Here is a 17526-nt window from a genome sequence, read left to right on the forward strand (position 1 = left end):
ATAACTTATGTATAAATTTCCTTTTATTGTATTTCAGGCAATACAAAACATTCTTCGGTGACGATATCTGGCTCAGTTTAACAGAACAAGCGAGATTCGACAAAAAGTTGCCGCAGCCTATAACTATAAATGAAATAGCAGCCTCGTGGATTACTAAAGATAGGCTTCCAGTAGTAACAGTCATAAGGAACTATGATGAGAAAACAGCAAATTTAAGCCAGGTAAAAAGTTTAAATAGTTTTCTATCAAGCCCCTCAGTTTTCTACAAAAAGCTCGTAAGTTTAATTTTATAACATTTTGAGATATCTCCATGAGGTACCTTCATCTTCAATATGTAGAAGTACCCAAGTAGGCACCGGCAATCCATTATTTATCTATTTGTCCTTCGTCTAGTGTATGTTAAGTATATGATATATATATATATATATATATATATATATATATATATATATATATATATATATATATATATATGTATATATATATATATATATATATAATATATATATATATATATATATATATATATATGTATATATATATATATATATATATATATATATATATATATATAATATATATATATATATATATATAAAGTTAATTTGCCACCCTTCTTCAGACAAATTGTCCATTTTTTAATTACATGGTGTTAAATTTTAAAAAGCCCCTTTTTATATATACCATCTTAACCGCTTATGCTAGCGAAAAAAACTTTCAGCGATTACCCATGTTCAAGTATTATTTACAAATTTGTATAATTCACCCCCTTATTTCCCCGAAACCACCCCAAAAAAAGGAAAATGAATAAAGAAAATATGCAAAAATTGACTCTGGGCGACCACTGTGGCTTTAAGGTGCAAAGAAAGTAAAATATGTATAGGTCATAATATGTAGCAGACAGTGTGTTCTTTTATTTGTTATAAGTATTTTATTAATAAAATGAATAGTTGACGAAGAAAAACAACAACTGAAGCCCGCCAAAGCATTTCTGAGGTTTGCGGCGCCACTGTGCCGTAACGGTTGATTATACGAAAGAAATGCATAGGACCTTATTTGTAGAGCAAATAGTGGTCTTTAATTCTGTAAAATCTATGTTTCAAAAAAATATAGAGGTAATGAGAAAATCGTAAAAACATGCTCGCCAAACTTATTTTCAGGGATAGGGGTAGTTTCCGCAGGGATGTTGCAATTACCATAGTATATATGTATTTACAAAAAAACCCTACTGATGGAGTAGGATTTCTTCCTGCCCCCTTTAAAGGAATGAAAATGGGTGTTCCGGGGCAACTCTTTTAAGAAAAAGTTCGTCTCATAATAAGCACCCCTTGATATACCAGAAAAAAAAATAAAACCGAACTTGTGTCGAGTTTGCGACGTTTAACCTCTGTTTCCTACACTAATATACTAATCAAAGGAACAAAAATAAAATTTGTATAGTAAATAATGGAAAGTGATGATGACGAGGTCGTTGCTGTTGTGGCAGCTCTTTTATTACTGTCCAAAAATCATAACCATAGTACATAATATTTGGTTGCAAACGAATTAAATAATCATCTTGCTAAATTTCAATAATTTTATAGAATGAGTATTCAAACATTTACATTGTTTTATTGTGGATCCTGGTTTAAAAAAAAACATACTTTCTTATTATTGTCTATTCGAGTACCACTCCAGGTTATAATTGTACAACTCTTCGTTCTGCTCCACCACAGAAACCAATACAATATCTATTAAATTCATAGTCGGCATTCATTTTACGCACCTAATCAATTATTCAAAACAATGAAACTGATGTCGAAAAATCGAACACGTCCTATTTCATGAAACACGTTTCAAGAAGATAAAAATGTTTCATGGGCATGAATCCCACTCGTTTCTTAAATACGGACGTTTATTTGTTTAGCAGTGTTTTATTTCCATGAAACGTGTTTCACGTTTCATGTTTCTTTGGTATGCGCCTTCCGAAGATAAAAATGTTTCACACGCATGAATCACACTCGTTTCATTGGTATGAGGACTTTTATTTGTTTAGCATTGTTTTATTTTCATGAAACGTGTTTCACGTTTTATGTTTCATGTTTTACGTTTCATGTCTCTTTGGTGTGCGGCTGCCCTAACAATCGTAGAAGATAATAAGGCACGTTCACATGACATGAGCTTACCGCGCATTTTGATAGCGCGCGATTACTTACAACTACATACATTTTATTAGGACCGTTTACATGATAACGCGCGTTATTGCCATGGTATTTGTGTGCAGCAACTACAAAAATCCCCAAGAAACGAGTTTGCATTGATTTTGTATCCAATATCCATGAAACTCCATGAGGCCCATACGTGGCACCAGGTGCCTCGGAGACCATCGCCGGCATGATATTCATATTCAAACCCCAGAAACCCCCAGGTAGCAATTCCGACAATTATTTCCGAATTACAAATTTAATATTTTCGATCACTTCGAAACGAATTTTTCTTGTTCAGTAATGCAATTTTCATTTCGTTATCATCATTTTTGTTCACAAATTTTTCTAAGGCGCTTACGAATCGAATGCAAAAGGTTTCATGGAGCTTCATCTAACTGCAAAAATTTGGTAGGTTTTGGGGTTTTTACTGCTCCATTGCCTCGCCTATATTATGAAAGGACATTTTAAATTGTATAGGTTTAAATCTATCACTTTTTGGCATGATCTATAGTCCATTCTTTCACGGTTTTTGCTCTAAATTTTAAAGAACCGCTTGGATTTACATGAAATTGGGCATTCGCATAGCCTACATGTCAAAGAAAAAAAGTGATATTGTGCCGATGTGTGCTTTTGCCCTGGGGGTGACTTTCACCCCCTCTTGGGGTTGAAAAAATATAAGTCTAAAATAAGTCCGGAAATGGATAAACTGACTAATTTTAAGTAACTTTTATTCTATAGAGCTTTTTCGCCAAGTCAACACTTTTCGAATTATTTGCGAGTGAATATGTTCATTTTTCAACAAAATAACTACATTTTTAGACGGTTTTTCGCAAATAACTCAAAAAGTAAGTATTGTGTCGAAAAAACATTAGTAGCAAAAATATAGCCTGTAAAAAAGTAAAAAAATTGGTGTACGCGTTAGGTCTCTGGACCTCGTAAAACCAGAGTTATAGCCAATGAAAAATAGATTCATATTCACCAAATTTCAAATAGAACAATTCGAAGTGAAATGTCCAAAAAATTAAGCATTTTTAGGGGAAACCCATTATAAGTGTTTAAAAAAAGCTTTATTTCTGTTTTTATAAAAAGTTTCTAGCAGTAAATTTAAGCAAGTTACGCTCAAAATAAAGTTGGTCGCTTTTGTTTTGGCAAAAAAAAATCGGGAAGACCACCCCCTAATTAGCAACTTAAATGAAATTAATCGTTACCGCTCCACAAATTATTTTACTTATGTTGTGTTTATATGATCTGTAAGTTTCATCGATTCAAAGTGCTTATTTTGAAAAAAAAATTGGTTTTAAAGTAAAATTTTTAGAAATTTTAATTTTGAAAAATATGATTTTTTTCAAAATAACTTAAAAATTGTTAGATACCAAAAATCTCAAAAAACAAAAAAAGTCAGCATTGCTTTTCTGAATATCATGTATTTTTTTGTTTTTCTGTTAGACAAAAATTGATTGAGATTTGCTGTTTCTAAATTTGCATACATTCGTAATGAGTAACTCATTCAACCCCTTTAAACTACAGCCCTTTCAAAAATAGGGACTTTGAACCGATGAAATTTACAGATCATAGGAAAAATACATAGACGGGTCAAGAAACTTGTGAAGTCGTAACGATTAAGTTCATTTAAGATACTAATTAGGGGGTAATTTTCCCGATTTTTTACCAACAAAAAAGAGACTAACTTTATTTTGAGCGTAACTTGTTTACTTTTGATGCTAGAAATTTTTTTTATAAAACAAAAATGAAGCTTTTTTTAAACACTTTAAATAAGTTGTAATGAGTTTTCCCCGATATGTGCTTCATTTTTGGTTATTTCACGTTAAAGTATTCCATTTGGAATTTGACGAATATGAACCTATTTTTAATTAGCTATAACTCTGCTTCTACTAGGTATAGAAACGTGATATATACACCATTTTTTTTAATTTTTTACAGGCTATATTTTTGCTACGAAAGTTTTTTCGACAAAATTTATACTATTTGGGTTATTTGCAAAAAACCGTCAAAAGTGTTGTTATTTTGTTGAAAAAATGAACATATTCACTGGCAAATAACTCGAAAAGTATTGACTTAGTGAAGAAACTCTATAGAACAAAAGTTACTTAAAATTAGTTAGTTTATCAATTTCCGGACTTACTTTGGACGAGTACCTTTTCACCCCCAAGAGGGCGTGAAAAGCACCCCCGGGGCAAAAGCACATATCGGCACAATATCACTTTTTTCTTTGACTTGTTAGCTATGTGTACGCCAAATTTCATGTCAATCCAAGCGGTTCTTTAAAATTTAGAGGTTTTGCAATATTTTACCGTTAAAGAACGAATTATTAATAAATGATAACTTTTGCAAGAGAACCCCCTCTGTGGCGCAGTGGTAAGAGCGCCTACCTTTGAAACGAAAGGTCGGGAGTTCGAATCCTACCTGGGGCAGAAAATTTTCATTTATTATAAATTAATAAATGAAAAATAGTTTCTGTCCTTGTGGGATCGGTACTCACCGGAGGGACCGCAGACGTTCGGAAACAATTAGCGTCTCTTTGCAAAGACAATGACCTCGACTTTGCAAAGTAACAAGACACTTACTCAACACACACACTACACATTACTCCCCTGACTTAGTGATAAGTTATACAATTACGTGGCTAAAGGTTCTAGTTCTAAACCAAAGCCAGAATCAGAGAAAAAAAAACTTTTGCAAGAAAATTATTCCATAAAAGTAACATAAATGACGCTTTGATAATAAAGCTATCATGTGTCGGAATGTGTGCAGAGTGTGCAGAATGTCAAACAGATTGGTTTGTTAGTTAACGAGTTATTGTTAAATGTTTAATAAATAACAAAAAGGTTAAATATTTACACCAGATATTAAAATTTTAAACACATTGCTGCCTAGGCGTACTTCTATAACTATTTAACCACTAGATTCTTGAATATTAAATCTACAAATAAAAGTGAAAAAATCAATGTTTTGTACAAAAATGTGTTTAAATAAGCTATTAAAAACTGATGATTGTATTGCTGATAAATAAATAAAATACTCTACTTGGATAGACCGAAAAGTAGTTAAATAACATATTATAGGTATTTAACATTTAATCCATTATAAGCTAGCACCCTATTTTATTTTTGTTAACAATTATTGGTTTAAATTTAAAGAAAAATTTGCTATAGATATTTAAGCTGTAGTAAACTGAATTATAATAAATTAAGATGTAGTTGAATGCTCGAATATTACCAGAGAACAGCAGTTCTCGCCATTGGCGCACAACCCCCCTACACGCCACACTGTATTTACACGAAATTTTCGATTTTCTAAATCTGACTGAATTGAAAATTGGGCCAAATCCAATCTTAAAGTATAGGGAAAGACCCGCCCATCCAAATGTCAACCATCCATTTTGGTCCAAGGGTGTGGATTTTACGGTCCTTCCTATATAGGGTCTGTTTTTCGTTCTCGTCCCCAAAACTCCTAAAAATTTCGAAAATTGAAGTCTGACCTTTGCAGCTTCTGATAGTACTGATCATTACCTTTTCAACACATGTCTAATTCTGAACATCGGTTATACCATTCGAAAGTTACCGAGCTCAGAAATATGACTCAATTTCTATTTAAAAAAGGGAAAATGTTTGTGGATATGTATGTATGTGGAAAAGTTAAACCAATCTGAATTTTTTTCTGTGTTTGAAGCAGGGCCGGATTTAAGGGGTGGCAGGCTGGGCAGCTGCCCGGGGCCCCTACATTCCGGGGGCCCCCACAAAGCCTCAAACGCAAAAAATATAAGCAAATTATTCACATAAAATTATTTTTGTTTTATAACAAACACTTGTGCAAAAGCTCACTCTCTAAATTTAATTGCAAAAGCTGCAGTGTTGTTCTGCTACTACAGCATTATCTGATTTCTTAGAAGAACTATATGTATTTTCACTTCCTCTACATATAGGTACAACTTGTTAATCAAATGTTTAAAAGCTGTATCTTTAAGCGACAGCAACGCAGACCGTGGCAGAAATATTATTGTTCCTAAAAGAGTAAATACTACTAAATGATTATCCAGAAGTGATACCGCAAAAGCACTAGTTAAAGATTATAAACAGACCAAAGTAGACTTATCCAAAATTTCAGAAGCAACAATTTAAAACTCGTAGCGATACAAACTGTTTGTATAATCGAATATGCTTACTGTAAACAGGAATATTTGCAATATTTTGGAATGAACTCTTAGAGAAAATAAACAGTCCAAGTCGTATTCTCCAAGATCCAAATATTGCCCTTAGTTCAGGAGTGGCAGCACTTAGATCACTTCAAGAATTTGTACAGTCAAGACGTGACAATTTCAAAACATATAAGACACGAGGCAGGATGGTAAGCGGAAGTCAAGACTATTCGACACACAGAAAATGACTACGGAATATTCGACTGACTCCACTGGATTATGGAACATCTCAAGAGACTGAAATGACAATATCAGAGAAATTTAGGACTCAAAATTTTATCGCTATTATAGATCACCTCATTATCTCTTTAAGTCAGAGGCTTTCTGCATATAAATACATTTATTCCAATTTTGGATTTTTACATCATTTAGATATATTTTGGTCATGCATTTAATGTACAATATTTTGGCCATGTTATGCGACACCCAGAGAGAATATACTTTATTTAATAATGCAACGCAAGGTAGACGGAAGAAGAGGGGCAGGTCGAAGAAGAACGTCATGGCTTAAAAACCTGAGAGAATGGTTTAACAGATTGTATCCCTTATAGTAGGGTTATATTTTTTTTGTACTAAAATTTGATTGATGAAAGAAAGGGGTAGTGAGAAACGGCTTAACAAGTTAAAATTAGAATGAAGATAACAAATTATTTATGAGGATGAGGATGAGACGTAAAAGCTCAGGAAGTGGAGATCGGCTTATTTTCGTGCTGTTGTTTAGGGGAGAAAGAGATAGTGATAATGGAAGAAACCAGAAAAATTAAAAAGTAATGAAATACTAAAAAGAAAAGAACTGACCTATGATCAATAAACCAAAGATGGGCGCCAGAAGTAAATGCCTTTTAGAGCCTTTACTTCGTTGATAGAACAGTGTGGGAGACTAGAAAAGAGAGAGAGAGAGAGAGAGAGAGAGAGAGAGAAATAAGGAGAAAGATATAAACAAACCAAATAACTTAATCCTGAAATAAAATATTATATGAACCCATATAGTTGAGAGATATCAGGTGCAGGTGAAATGATACAAACCCAATAGGTATACCTTATTTTTATTGTGTAAAAAAAATATCTAGATATATGTAAAGTAAGATTTTGGTAACTAATGTATATATATATATAATGTAAAATTTCTAGCTAAAAATATAAATAATGTATAATAATGTAAAACATTGGCTTGCAAGATGAATATATAATAGTAAAATTTAATTAATAATATAAATAATGAATATGAGAAATGTTAAAATTTTGGTTGCCAAGATATAAGCAGATAACGTCAAAGTTTCCGACGATTTAACGATTTCTATGAGTTTACGTTTCTTTCAGATACAAACAATAAAGAGACAGAAAAACAATAGTGAGTGCTAGTCAACAGAACCAGATGATATTCTTCATAAGACCGTATTAATATACTTGTATATTATCTACCACAATACCTAAGTTATTATGTAATGAACCCTATAGAGACCAATGCTTTAGGTCTATAAGTACTTATGTTCCCTTACATGCATTGAGATTTAGATGAAAAATTGACAAAATATTATTTGTTGTGTAGACACAACCGATAGTAAAAGATATGATAAGGGAAGTTAAAAAATAATCTAGTACTTAACAACAAATGTCCAATAAATATATAATATATTGGGAACACAATTCGGTCTATAAATGAGAACATTAATTAAGTACACTTATCTTTGTTCCAATCTAGATGAAATTCCTTCAGCTCTAATTCCAAGTGTTGGCTTATGGACGTGCCGGTTTATCAGACGGTAAGCGGCTCTATGAGTATACACATCTTGGGGAAGATTTACGTTCCGGATAATTAATAGGAATGTTATTCTTAGTGCATTTTCCATATAAGTTGTCTTTGTGGGATATTAAAAGCTTGGTTCTATTTTATAATTCTCTAGGTACGGCTAAAAAGAGAGGTTCTCATTAGGTATCTAGAAATTTTTTCCTGGATACAAGGTGAGACAGACCGGTTACAAAAGATAACCGAACATATTCTTCCACATAAATGGGAAGGTCATTTATCCAAAATGAAATTACATTATTACTTAAGTAATATATTTCTAAAAGTAGCTTTGCTAGATTTGACCTTTTAAGGTATAAAATTATTCATTTTGATATATGTGTTTCCTAAATTTCCAAAAGAAATTTTAAAATAAAATCACTTACCAGACGTTCATTTTAGGTATATTATATCTTTACAGATATATTTAGCTTGCTTTGTAATTGCAATTCCAAAATAGATTTATTGAATCTCTCCTATTCTTTTATGTATGACGTCTGCCGGTTTTTCTCCAGCACATATTTGTCTTTATTTGACCTTCTTAAGTCGTTGGTTAGCTAGCACTAATTCTGTTTTCATTTTCCTACCTCGATCGTAAGGTAAACTTTTTGTTATTCGATGTTAATTATTACGGTTGTCGGGAGTGGCTACTCGTAAACGTAGCGGAACGCTACATTCCCCCTCCACTCGATATAGTTTTCCTTCAGAAAATTATTCTGGCAAAAACCAAAACGAAGTTTATTCTTGGCAGGGTTAGTACTTTAATATGGGTCAGGAGTAGTAGCTCCTAGCAGTCGTAGCTGTAGTTACAGTCACAACCACTCCACAAAGTTAAAGATAGGATTAGTACATCAACTAACTAATCTAATCTAACCTAAAACATTAATTTTGAATTTGGCTCAAAGTGGGTAAACATCCACATTATACCACATATTTACACAAGGGAAATAAAAGGCAACACTTCTCATGCTTCCGAGCATGGAAGAGTGCGGGCACAAAAGTATGACACACTTGTGTGGATCCAACACAAGAGTGCATCAAGGTAAGTTCCCAAGATTCTTGCTGTACCATTACTTACATCAATTAAACTTATTAAATCGTTCACATTAAAGGCTTAGATTACACGTAACCCCAAATTGTTATCAACGTGAACTAAAGGTACTAGAAAAAAATATTCCTGACTAAAACAAAGTATCCACCCAACTACATAAAGAACCATTAAATTTGGCCTTACTCACTATCGGACTCACTATCGATTTGGATATTAGCACCTAAGTTAATCCAAAGATGAACACAAAATTTATTGTTGACATATTCAACCGAGAGTAACCAGGATATTCTCCAACCGATTCAAAACATGGTATCAAAGATAACTTAAGGTAAGGAAATAGAGATGTAACATAACTCTCTTAGGTAAGATAAGATAAGATAAGATAAAGTGAAGTACGATACGCTAAGTTAAATATATTATATATCCAATGCAGATATAAACCAGGTAGTTAAGAATGCACAGCAAAACAAAAAATGGACAAACAAAACAGTTCCACAAATGGATAGCCATTATCGTATCCATCCAAATATGGTTCCGTCAGTATAATTCATAATCCATTCCCGAATTGACTTAATATAATCACAGGTAATAATCATTGAAAGGTAACCTAAAGATAACCTAACTTAATATCTGTATCCGATAAATCTATAGCCTAAGGCTACAGCTGATTTCAGTGTACGATATACCAAAACGTTTGATAATCAGTGTATTTTTATACTAACACATGTATAAGCATCAACACAAGTAAGTTCTTAACTACAATTTCTCAAAGGTAAAACTAAAATTTAAGAACCAAAATCAAACAATTTCATCTGAAACCGTATATTTATAGATCAGTTCCTAAAATCAATGACAGAAGAGGTCCGAACTGGACTACTATAGTGGACCAATGCGTAAGAAAACGAAAACCAAATATTAGAGTAGTCACTAAACAACAGCTAATGAATGTATTTTCCAAAATTATTGATATAACAACCATCAACGAAATTAATATTAAAGGTATTGGGTTATCGCCTTGTACAAGAAAAAAATCCATTGTATAACTTGATGAAGACTTAATCTATGCTACAGAACCGAAGATGGTCAACGACCATATTCGCCACATAGCGACTCCAGGTAAAAGTACATCCATCACAAAATATAGCATGGATTACGAAATCCGCTAACGATCTAGTCCGGAATTTGATCAACGAATTCGAACCCACGTATTATGCTTATATACACCTATATACTCATATACAACAAAATTTACTAATAAAAGTGAAAAGACAATATTTAAAAGCAATTTACCTATAACAGTCTAATATTTTGAGAAGTGATAATAATGGAATACCCTGTATAATGCATTTATTACACCAGACAAATGTTATGACATTCCCTGTGCAAACGCTGAGTCCATAATATATGTGAACAACTTAACTATCAAAGGTAAAATCAAGAGCAGAGGTAAAAATAATAATTACCAAATAGCAAAAATAAGAGTTTTTTTAGGAAACTAGCAAGTTGCAGACTGCGATAAAAGGTTCCAAAATTAATGCAGAACGCAAGTTAATACCTAATCATCCTCTGAGGTCGAGGACTCAGAATCCATGACTGTTTTATCAGGTAGGAGATCTTTGACATGAAAACGACCAATTCGTTTATTGGACGAATTGTCTTTTAGTTCATAGACAAGAGGCGATATGACTTTTAAAACCGTACATGGAATATACTTCTGACAAAATTTCGACGCTATGGCATCATTTTTACTTGATTTCACAAAATTTCGTTTTAGGACTCGGTCTCCAGGATAAAAACGTAACGGTCTTTTCCTTAAATTATAATATTTCTGGGAACGTAAATAAGAAGATTTCAATCTCTCCCGAATATCGGCAAATATAGGGGGCAGGTTTTGGAGATCCTCTAGTCGATGAAGATTCTCAGAAACTTGTGGTAAAGTAGTTGCATTATCGGAAATTAAACCAAAATAATCGCCTGAGAGAGGAACATTTCGACCAAAGTTAAGATACGCGGGAGAACATTTAGTGACCTCGTGAGTGGAAGTCCTTATGGCTTGGGCAACAGAATGAATGTATTGATCCCACGACCTATGGTCCTCAAATGTATAAGACCTTAAAGCGGTAACAATACTACGATTTACACGTTCTGAGTGGTTCGCTTGAGGGTGATATGCAGCATTATAGAAAATCTTCTGCACCCTATATTTGGACATAAGAGTCTTGAAAGCGTTCGAGATAAATTGGGGCCCATTGTCACAGGAGACAATTTGAGGAACACCAAATACTAAAAATACTTGTTCTTCCAAATACTTAATAATTGCTGGGACTGTGGCTTTCCGAAGAGGGCAAACCAAAGGAAATTTGGTGAAATAGTCCACTACTACGAGACAATAAGTATTTCCTGTATAGCTACGAGGGTATGGACCAATTAAATCGAGAGAAATCATCTGCCAAGGGAAATTAATATTTCTAAAAGAACCCATAAGACCAGCTTGTGGTAAGTTACTTGGTTTACAAGTAGCACAAACTATGCATTTAGAGATGTACCTTTTAATGGATTTGCGCATGCCAGGCCAATAATATAACTCAGCAATACGGTGGTAAGTTTTATAGAAACCAAAATGGCCAGCAGTAACTTCGTCATGACACATACGCAAAATATTTTCCCTGTTTGGCGTAGGTACAACTATTTTCCATTCGGTCATATTCGATAATACCTCAACAGGACTTAAAATGTGTTTGTACAGCACATTGTTCTCCACCTTAAAATCGGGATATCTTTGTGGGTCTTGAGTAACCTTATCGACCATATTTTGATACCACGCATCAGGAGTTAACGAAGATAGATCTAAAACATTAATATCAAAAACACGGGAAAGAGCATCAGCAACCACCACTCCGGCTGCCTTTCGATGGACAATCTTATACGAATAGGCAGTCAGTTTACATATCCATCGGGAAAGTCTCTGAGAAGGGTTTTTCATGCTGTGAAGCCATACCAAAGAACTATGGTCCGTAATTATCGTGAAATTACGACCCTCTAAATAATAACGAAAAGCTTCTAAACCCTGAATAATAGCTAAGAGTTCTTTCTCCGTAGTCGAATAGTTTTTCTGCGCCTTATTCAGTTTCTTACTTGTATAAGCTATTGGGTGTTCAGAGCCATCTTTCACCTGAAATAGCACGCCACCAGAAGCGGTGTTAGAACAATCGGTCATCAGATAAAAATGTTCGTTAAAATTAGCTGAGATCATGACTGGAGCGCTCGTTAGTGCATCTTTAACGCGCCTAAACGCTTCATCGGCCTCAGGAGTCCAAATAATCGTTTGGCCTTTTTTCCTATCCTTCAGAAGATCAGTAAGGGGTGATAGTAAGGTAGAATAAGACGGAACAAACCGACGATAATATCCACACATGCCTAAAATTCTGCGAACTTGGGTGGTAGTTTTTGGGATGGGAAAATCTCTTATAGCGGCGACCTTTTCAGGGTCTGTCCTAAGACCCTGGTTATCAACCATATAGCCTAAAAACTTCAAACTTGGTCGACAAAATTGACATTTATCAAGATTAACCGTTAAATTGGCCTCTTTTAACAGGACACATAATTTATTCAAAATTTCGATATGAGTAGAAAAATCCGGGGTGACTACCAAGATATCATCAAGATAATAAAACACGTAGGGCTCTAACTGAGGACCTATTACTATATCCATGAGACGACACATAGTTTGGGGAGCAGATACTAACCCAAAAGGCATTGTTACAAATTGAAACAATCCTTTACCATTGACGGCAAAAGCGGTATATTTCCTACTCTCAGTACTAAGAGGTATTTGTAAAAAAGCTTTTGAAAGATCTATAGACGATATGAACTTCGAGTTTTGAAGTTTGCTCAAAATAATATCAATTCGAGGGATCGGGTAAGCATCCCGATTTACTGTGATGCTGTTTAACTTACGTCCATCAAAACAGACCCTAAATGATCCATTCTTTTTTTTCGTGAGCCATAATGGACTACTATAGGAAGAGGTAGACGGTTCGATGATATTAAGTTTAAGCATTTCATCAATCTCTTGGTCTAAATCTTTTTGCCACGCTTGGGGTATCGGATATTGGTATTGCCTAAATGGTGTGGGATTATTCACTTCAATAGAATGGGAAAGCAAGGTAGTACGGCCTAACTTATCCGTAGAGGAGATAGAATTAAACTTGGAGATAGTTTCTTGTAACTGATTTTGTTCCTCATTTGATAAACTAGAAAAATCTTGTACGGCATTCAAGCTCGAAATATTAAATGAAGATATAGACATAGAAAAATCAGAGCAGTTAAGTGTGCTATTAAAAACATTAAGAAAGTCCATTCCAAGGATAACTGAATTTTGCACTGAGGGGATAACATAAAAAGTAACATTTCTGCGTATATTCGCTACAGAGACTTCTGTTACGAATTTTCCCGTGATGGGTTGTACAGTGCCATCAGCAGTCGATACTTGAAGAGAAGAAATCGGGTTAACTTTGACTTTATCGTTGTCTATTAAACGAAGAGATAAAGAACCTAGTAAAGATATGTTTGAACCACTGTCCAGAAGTGCTAAACAAGATTGACCTAATACTTCGATAGGGAGATACGGACGATTATCGTTATGTTTCCTAACTAATAGAGAATTTAAATCTAAGGTTGTTTTATCAATCACTATGGTGTTGCCAGAAAATTGAGATAAAGGTAGACAGGTATCTCCTTCCTTAATTTTTTTGGAAGAAGAAGGTAAAGGTAACGGAATTAACGCAGAGTTAAGTTCTTGTTCGAGACAAGGAGATAGGAGATTTAATGAAGATACTGAGAAAGAAACACTATCATTATCTGATTCGACATTAAAGGGTGTCTGCTTCAGAAAACTTAATCTTGAGATAGGTTGTTGTTTGAAGTTGTTGTCTTTTTGGACGAAATACCTTTCCCTTTTCGACTGGTAGAAGGTACGGGAGGGCTTGACGTGTTGAGTCCTGTATTGTTTATGGAAGTTACGGAATTCCCTGATGGAGAGACTGTCAGAGGAGGGCTCAGGGTACAATCCTCTAAACGACCGTTTCCCTGACAATTCCTACAGTTGGGTTTAGTGGTATTTTCAAGGCCACACCCAAAACAAAAGGGACGCAATCTGGGGTTTGGGCATGCAGAGAAGGCATGTCCCTGAGTATAACAATTCCAACATACGATCGTGGAGGTAACGGTAGATACATTGTGTTTCGGTACTTTATTTTGCCATGATCGATTTCGTGAAAAGGAATTCTGACTAGAAGACGGGAAAGGACGAGACGAAACTACAGTTGAGGGTTGATTAGACCAAGAAAATGTTTCTTCTAACCGCTTACATTTTTCCGTAAGTTCGTCGATACTACGGATTTCTACAAGAGCTAGTTGAGAGTGATATGAGGGTAACAAAGATTTCATGATGATTCTTACCTTTTCGGATTCCGTGAGAGGAATGTCAAGACGACTACACAACCCAAGGATGTTGTTGATAAACATAGTAACGGGTTCATTCTGGAGTTGTTTCCGCTTTTTAATGTCATCCAAAAGATCATCTTGGTAGGAATATGGTAGGAAATCAGCTTTAAGTTTTTGCACCAGATCTTTCCAGCAAGAAAGGTTAGAGCGATTATTCATAAACCAAGTGAACGCAGGACCGGTAAACAACTCAGCGGAGGCTGCAAATAAGTCATCCTCTGGCATACATCTAGAGATTCGCAAACATTCAACTTTCTCTAAGAAAGCGACAACAGTATCACGATCACCTGTACCAGAAAAAGAAATACCCCATTTATGAACTTGGGCAGATTTAGAAAATGGGAAGGGTGACGCATTGTGTATGGGTGCATTTGGAGTGGAGGTAGCAGCTGGGTTTCCCCGAGCATCGAGGTCACCTTCAATATCCAAGATTTTGACTGCGACGGTTTTCTGGTATAATTCCTGTTCATCGGTATCACACTCTAAGCGACTTACTCGTTCAGATAAATGAGCTACTCTAGACGACAATCTAGCAAAGGTAGGATCCAGTATTGTACCCCTGAATATCCCGATTTTCTGGGTAAGGTCTTTCAGGGTGTCTTCAATCTCCTCCTTATGTTTGTCAAAGGGAATACAGGAGGAAGAAATTTGCCGAAAACTCCTATTTTCCTTCTCCTGTCGCAGAGCTCCACGCAATATTTTGCGTTTAGCCTCGACGGTAGGATATTCAGTAACATCAATACTTCGGATTTTAAGCTCGTAATCTAACTCTTTTACCAGTAAATGATCAACTTTAAAAGTGGACATTTTAAAAAAGAAACTTTCAGTATCAAGACAAAACACCCCAATGAAGTTTAGATAGATAAACTCAATAAAAAAATTTTACAACTGGCACAAAACCCGCAAATTTAATCGCATACAGTAATCTAAAATTGAGATAGAAATCAGAATCTAATAAACATATACCTATAACCCAAAATATATAATTGTGTGGATACAATTGCCAGTACAGGATATCATAATAATTATAAGATACCAAAAAATATGTAACGTATAAAAATGTAAAATTCAGTTTATTAAATATTAACGTCACCTTCAATAAACATTTATATTACCTTTTAACTTATGTTCGTATACCACCCAACAATTAATGCTATATCCTCAATTCTAAAATAATTTCCCTTACACCTGTATACTCTCTCAAAAAAAAAACAAAATTATACACTGCTACTATCAACTTTTTCTGTTTTTTTTTATTCCAAAACAAGAAACAAACTGTAAGTGATAATTCGCAATAACCAAATTGAATAAGAGAATGTAGTGTAACTAACACTAAATCACCACCTAAATGAAAAACAACATTCCCACGTTGGGCGCCACTTTGTATCCCTTATAGTAGGGTTATATTTTTTTTTGTACTAAAATTTGATTGATGAAAGAAAGGGGTAGTGAGAAACGGCTTAACAAGTTAAAATTAGAATGAAGATAACAAATTATTTATGAGGATGAGGATGAGACGTAAAAGCTCAGGAAGTGGAGATCGGCTTATTTTCGTGCTGTTGTTTAGGGGAGAAAGAGATAGTGATAATGGAAGAAACCAGAAAAATTAAAAAGTAATGAAATACTAAAAAGAAAGGAACTGACGTATGATCAATAAACCAAAGATGGGCGCCAGAAGTAAATGCCTTTTAGAGCCTTTACTTCGTTGATAGAACAGTGTGGGAGACTAGAAAAGAGAGAGAGAGAGAGAGAGAGAGAGAGAGAGAGAGAGAGAGAGAGAGAATAAGGAGAAAGATATAAACAAACCAAATAACTTAATCCTGAAATAAAATATTATATGAACCCATATAGTTGAGAGATATCAGGTGCAGGTGAAATGATACAAACCCAATAGGTATACCTTATTTTTAAAAAAATATATCTAGATATATGTAAAGTAAGATTTTGGTAACTAATGTATATATATATAATGTAAAATTTCTAGCTAAAAATATAAATAATGTATAATAATGTAAAACATTGGCTTGCAAGATGAATATATAATAGTAAAATTTAATTAATAATATAAATAATGAATATGAGAAATGTTAAAATTTTGGTTGCCTAAATAATATTATTGTTCCTAAAAGAGTAAATACTACTAAATGATTATCCAGAAGTGATACCGCAAAAGCACTAGTTAAAGATTATAAACAGACCAAAGTAGACTTATCCAAAATTTCAGAAGCAACAATTTAAAACTCGTAGCGATACAAACTGTTTGTATAATCGAATATGCTTACTGTAAACAGGAATATTTGCAATATTTTGGAATGAACTCTTAGAGAAAATAAACAGTCCAAGTCGTATTCTCCAAGATCCAAATATTGCCCTTAGTTCAGGAGTGGCAGCACTTAGATCACTTCAAGAATTTGTACAGTCAAGACGTGACAATTTCAAAACATATAAGACACGAGGCAGGATGGTAAGCGGAAGTCAAGACTATTCGACACACAGAAAATGACTACGGAATATTCGACTGACTCCACTGGATTATGGAACATCTCAAGAGACTGAAATGACAATATCAGAGAAATTTAGGACTCAAAATTTTATCGCTATTATAGATCACCTCATTATCTCTTTAAGTCAGAGGCTTTCTGCATATAAATACATTTATTCCAATTTTGGATTTTTACATCATTTAGATATATTTTGGTCATGCATTTAATGTACAATATTTTGGCCATGTTATGCGACACCCAGAGAGAATATACTTTATTTAATAATGCAACGCAAGGTA

At 34.0% G+C, this 17526-nt stretch overlaps 1 protein-coding gene across 1 annotated transcript in view; it reads left to right on the forward strand.

Annotated features, from left to right (window-relative positions):
- LOC114333545 (aminopeptidase N) overlaps nucleotides 1–17526 on the forward strand; it is a 237685-nt gene that overhangs the window by 156031 nt on the left and 64128 nt on the right. The window contains exon 10 of the mRNA XM_050652739.1: nucleotides 38–221. Within this exon, the coding sequence (XP_050508696.1) occupies nucleotides 38–221 (184 nt within the window). The remainder of the gene's footprint in view (nucleotides 1–37; nucleotides 222–17526) is intronic.

The sequence above is a fragment of the Diabrotica virgifera genome, chromosome 6 (genome assembly GCF_917563875.1).
Source record: "Diabrotica virgifera virgifera chromosome 6, PGI_DIABVI_V3a".
Lineage (NCBI taxonomy): Eukaryota > Metazoa > Arthropoda > Insecta > Coleoptera > Chrysomelidae > Diabrotica > Diabrotica virgifera.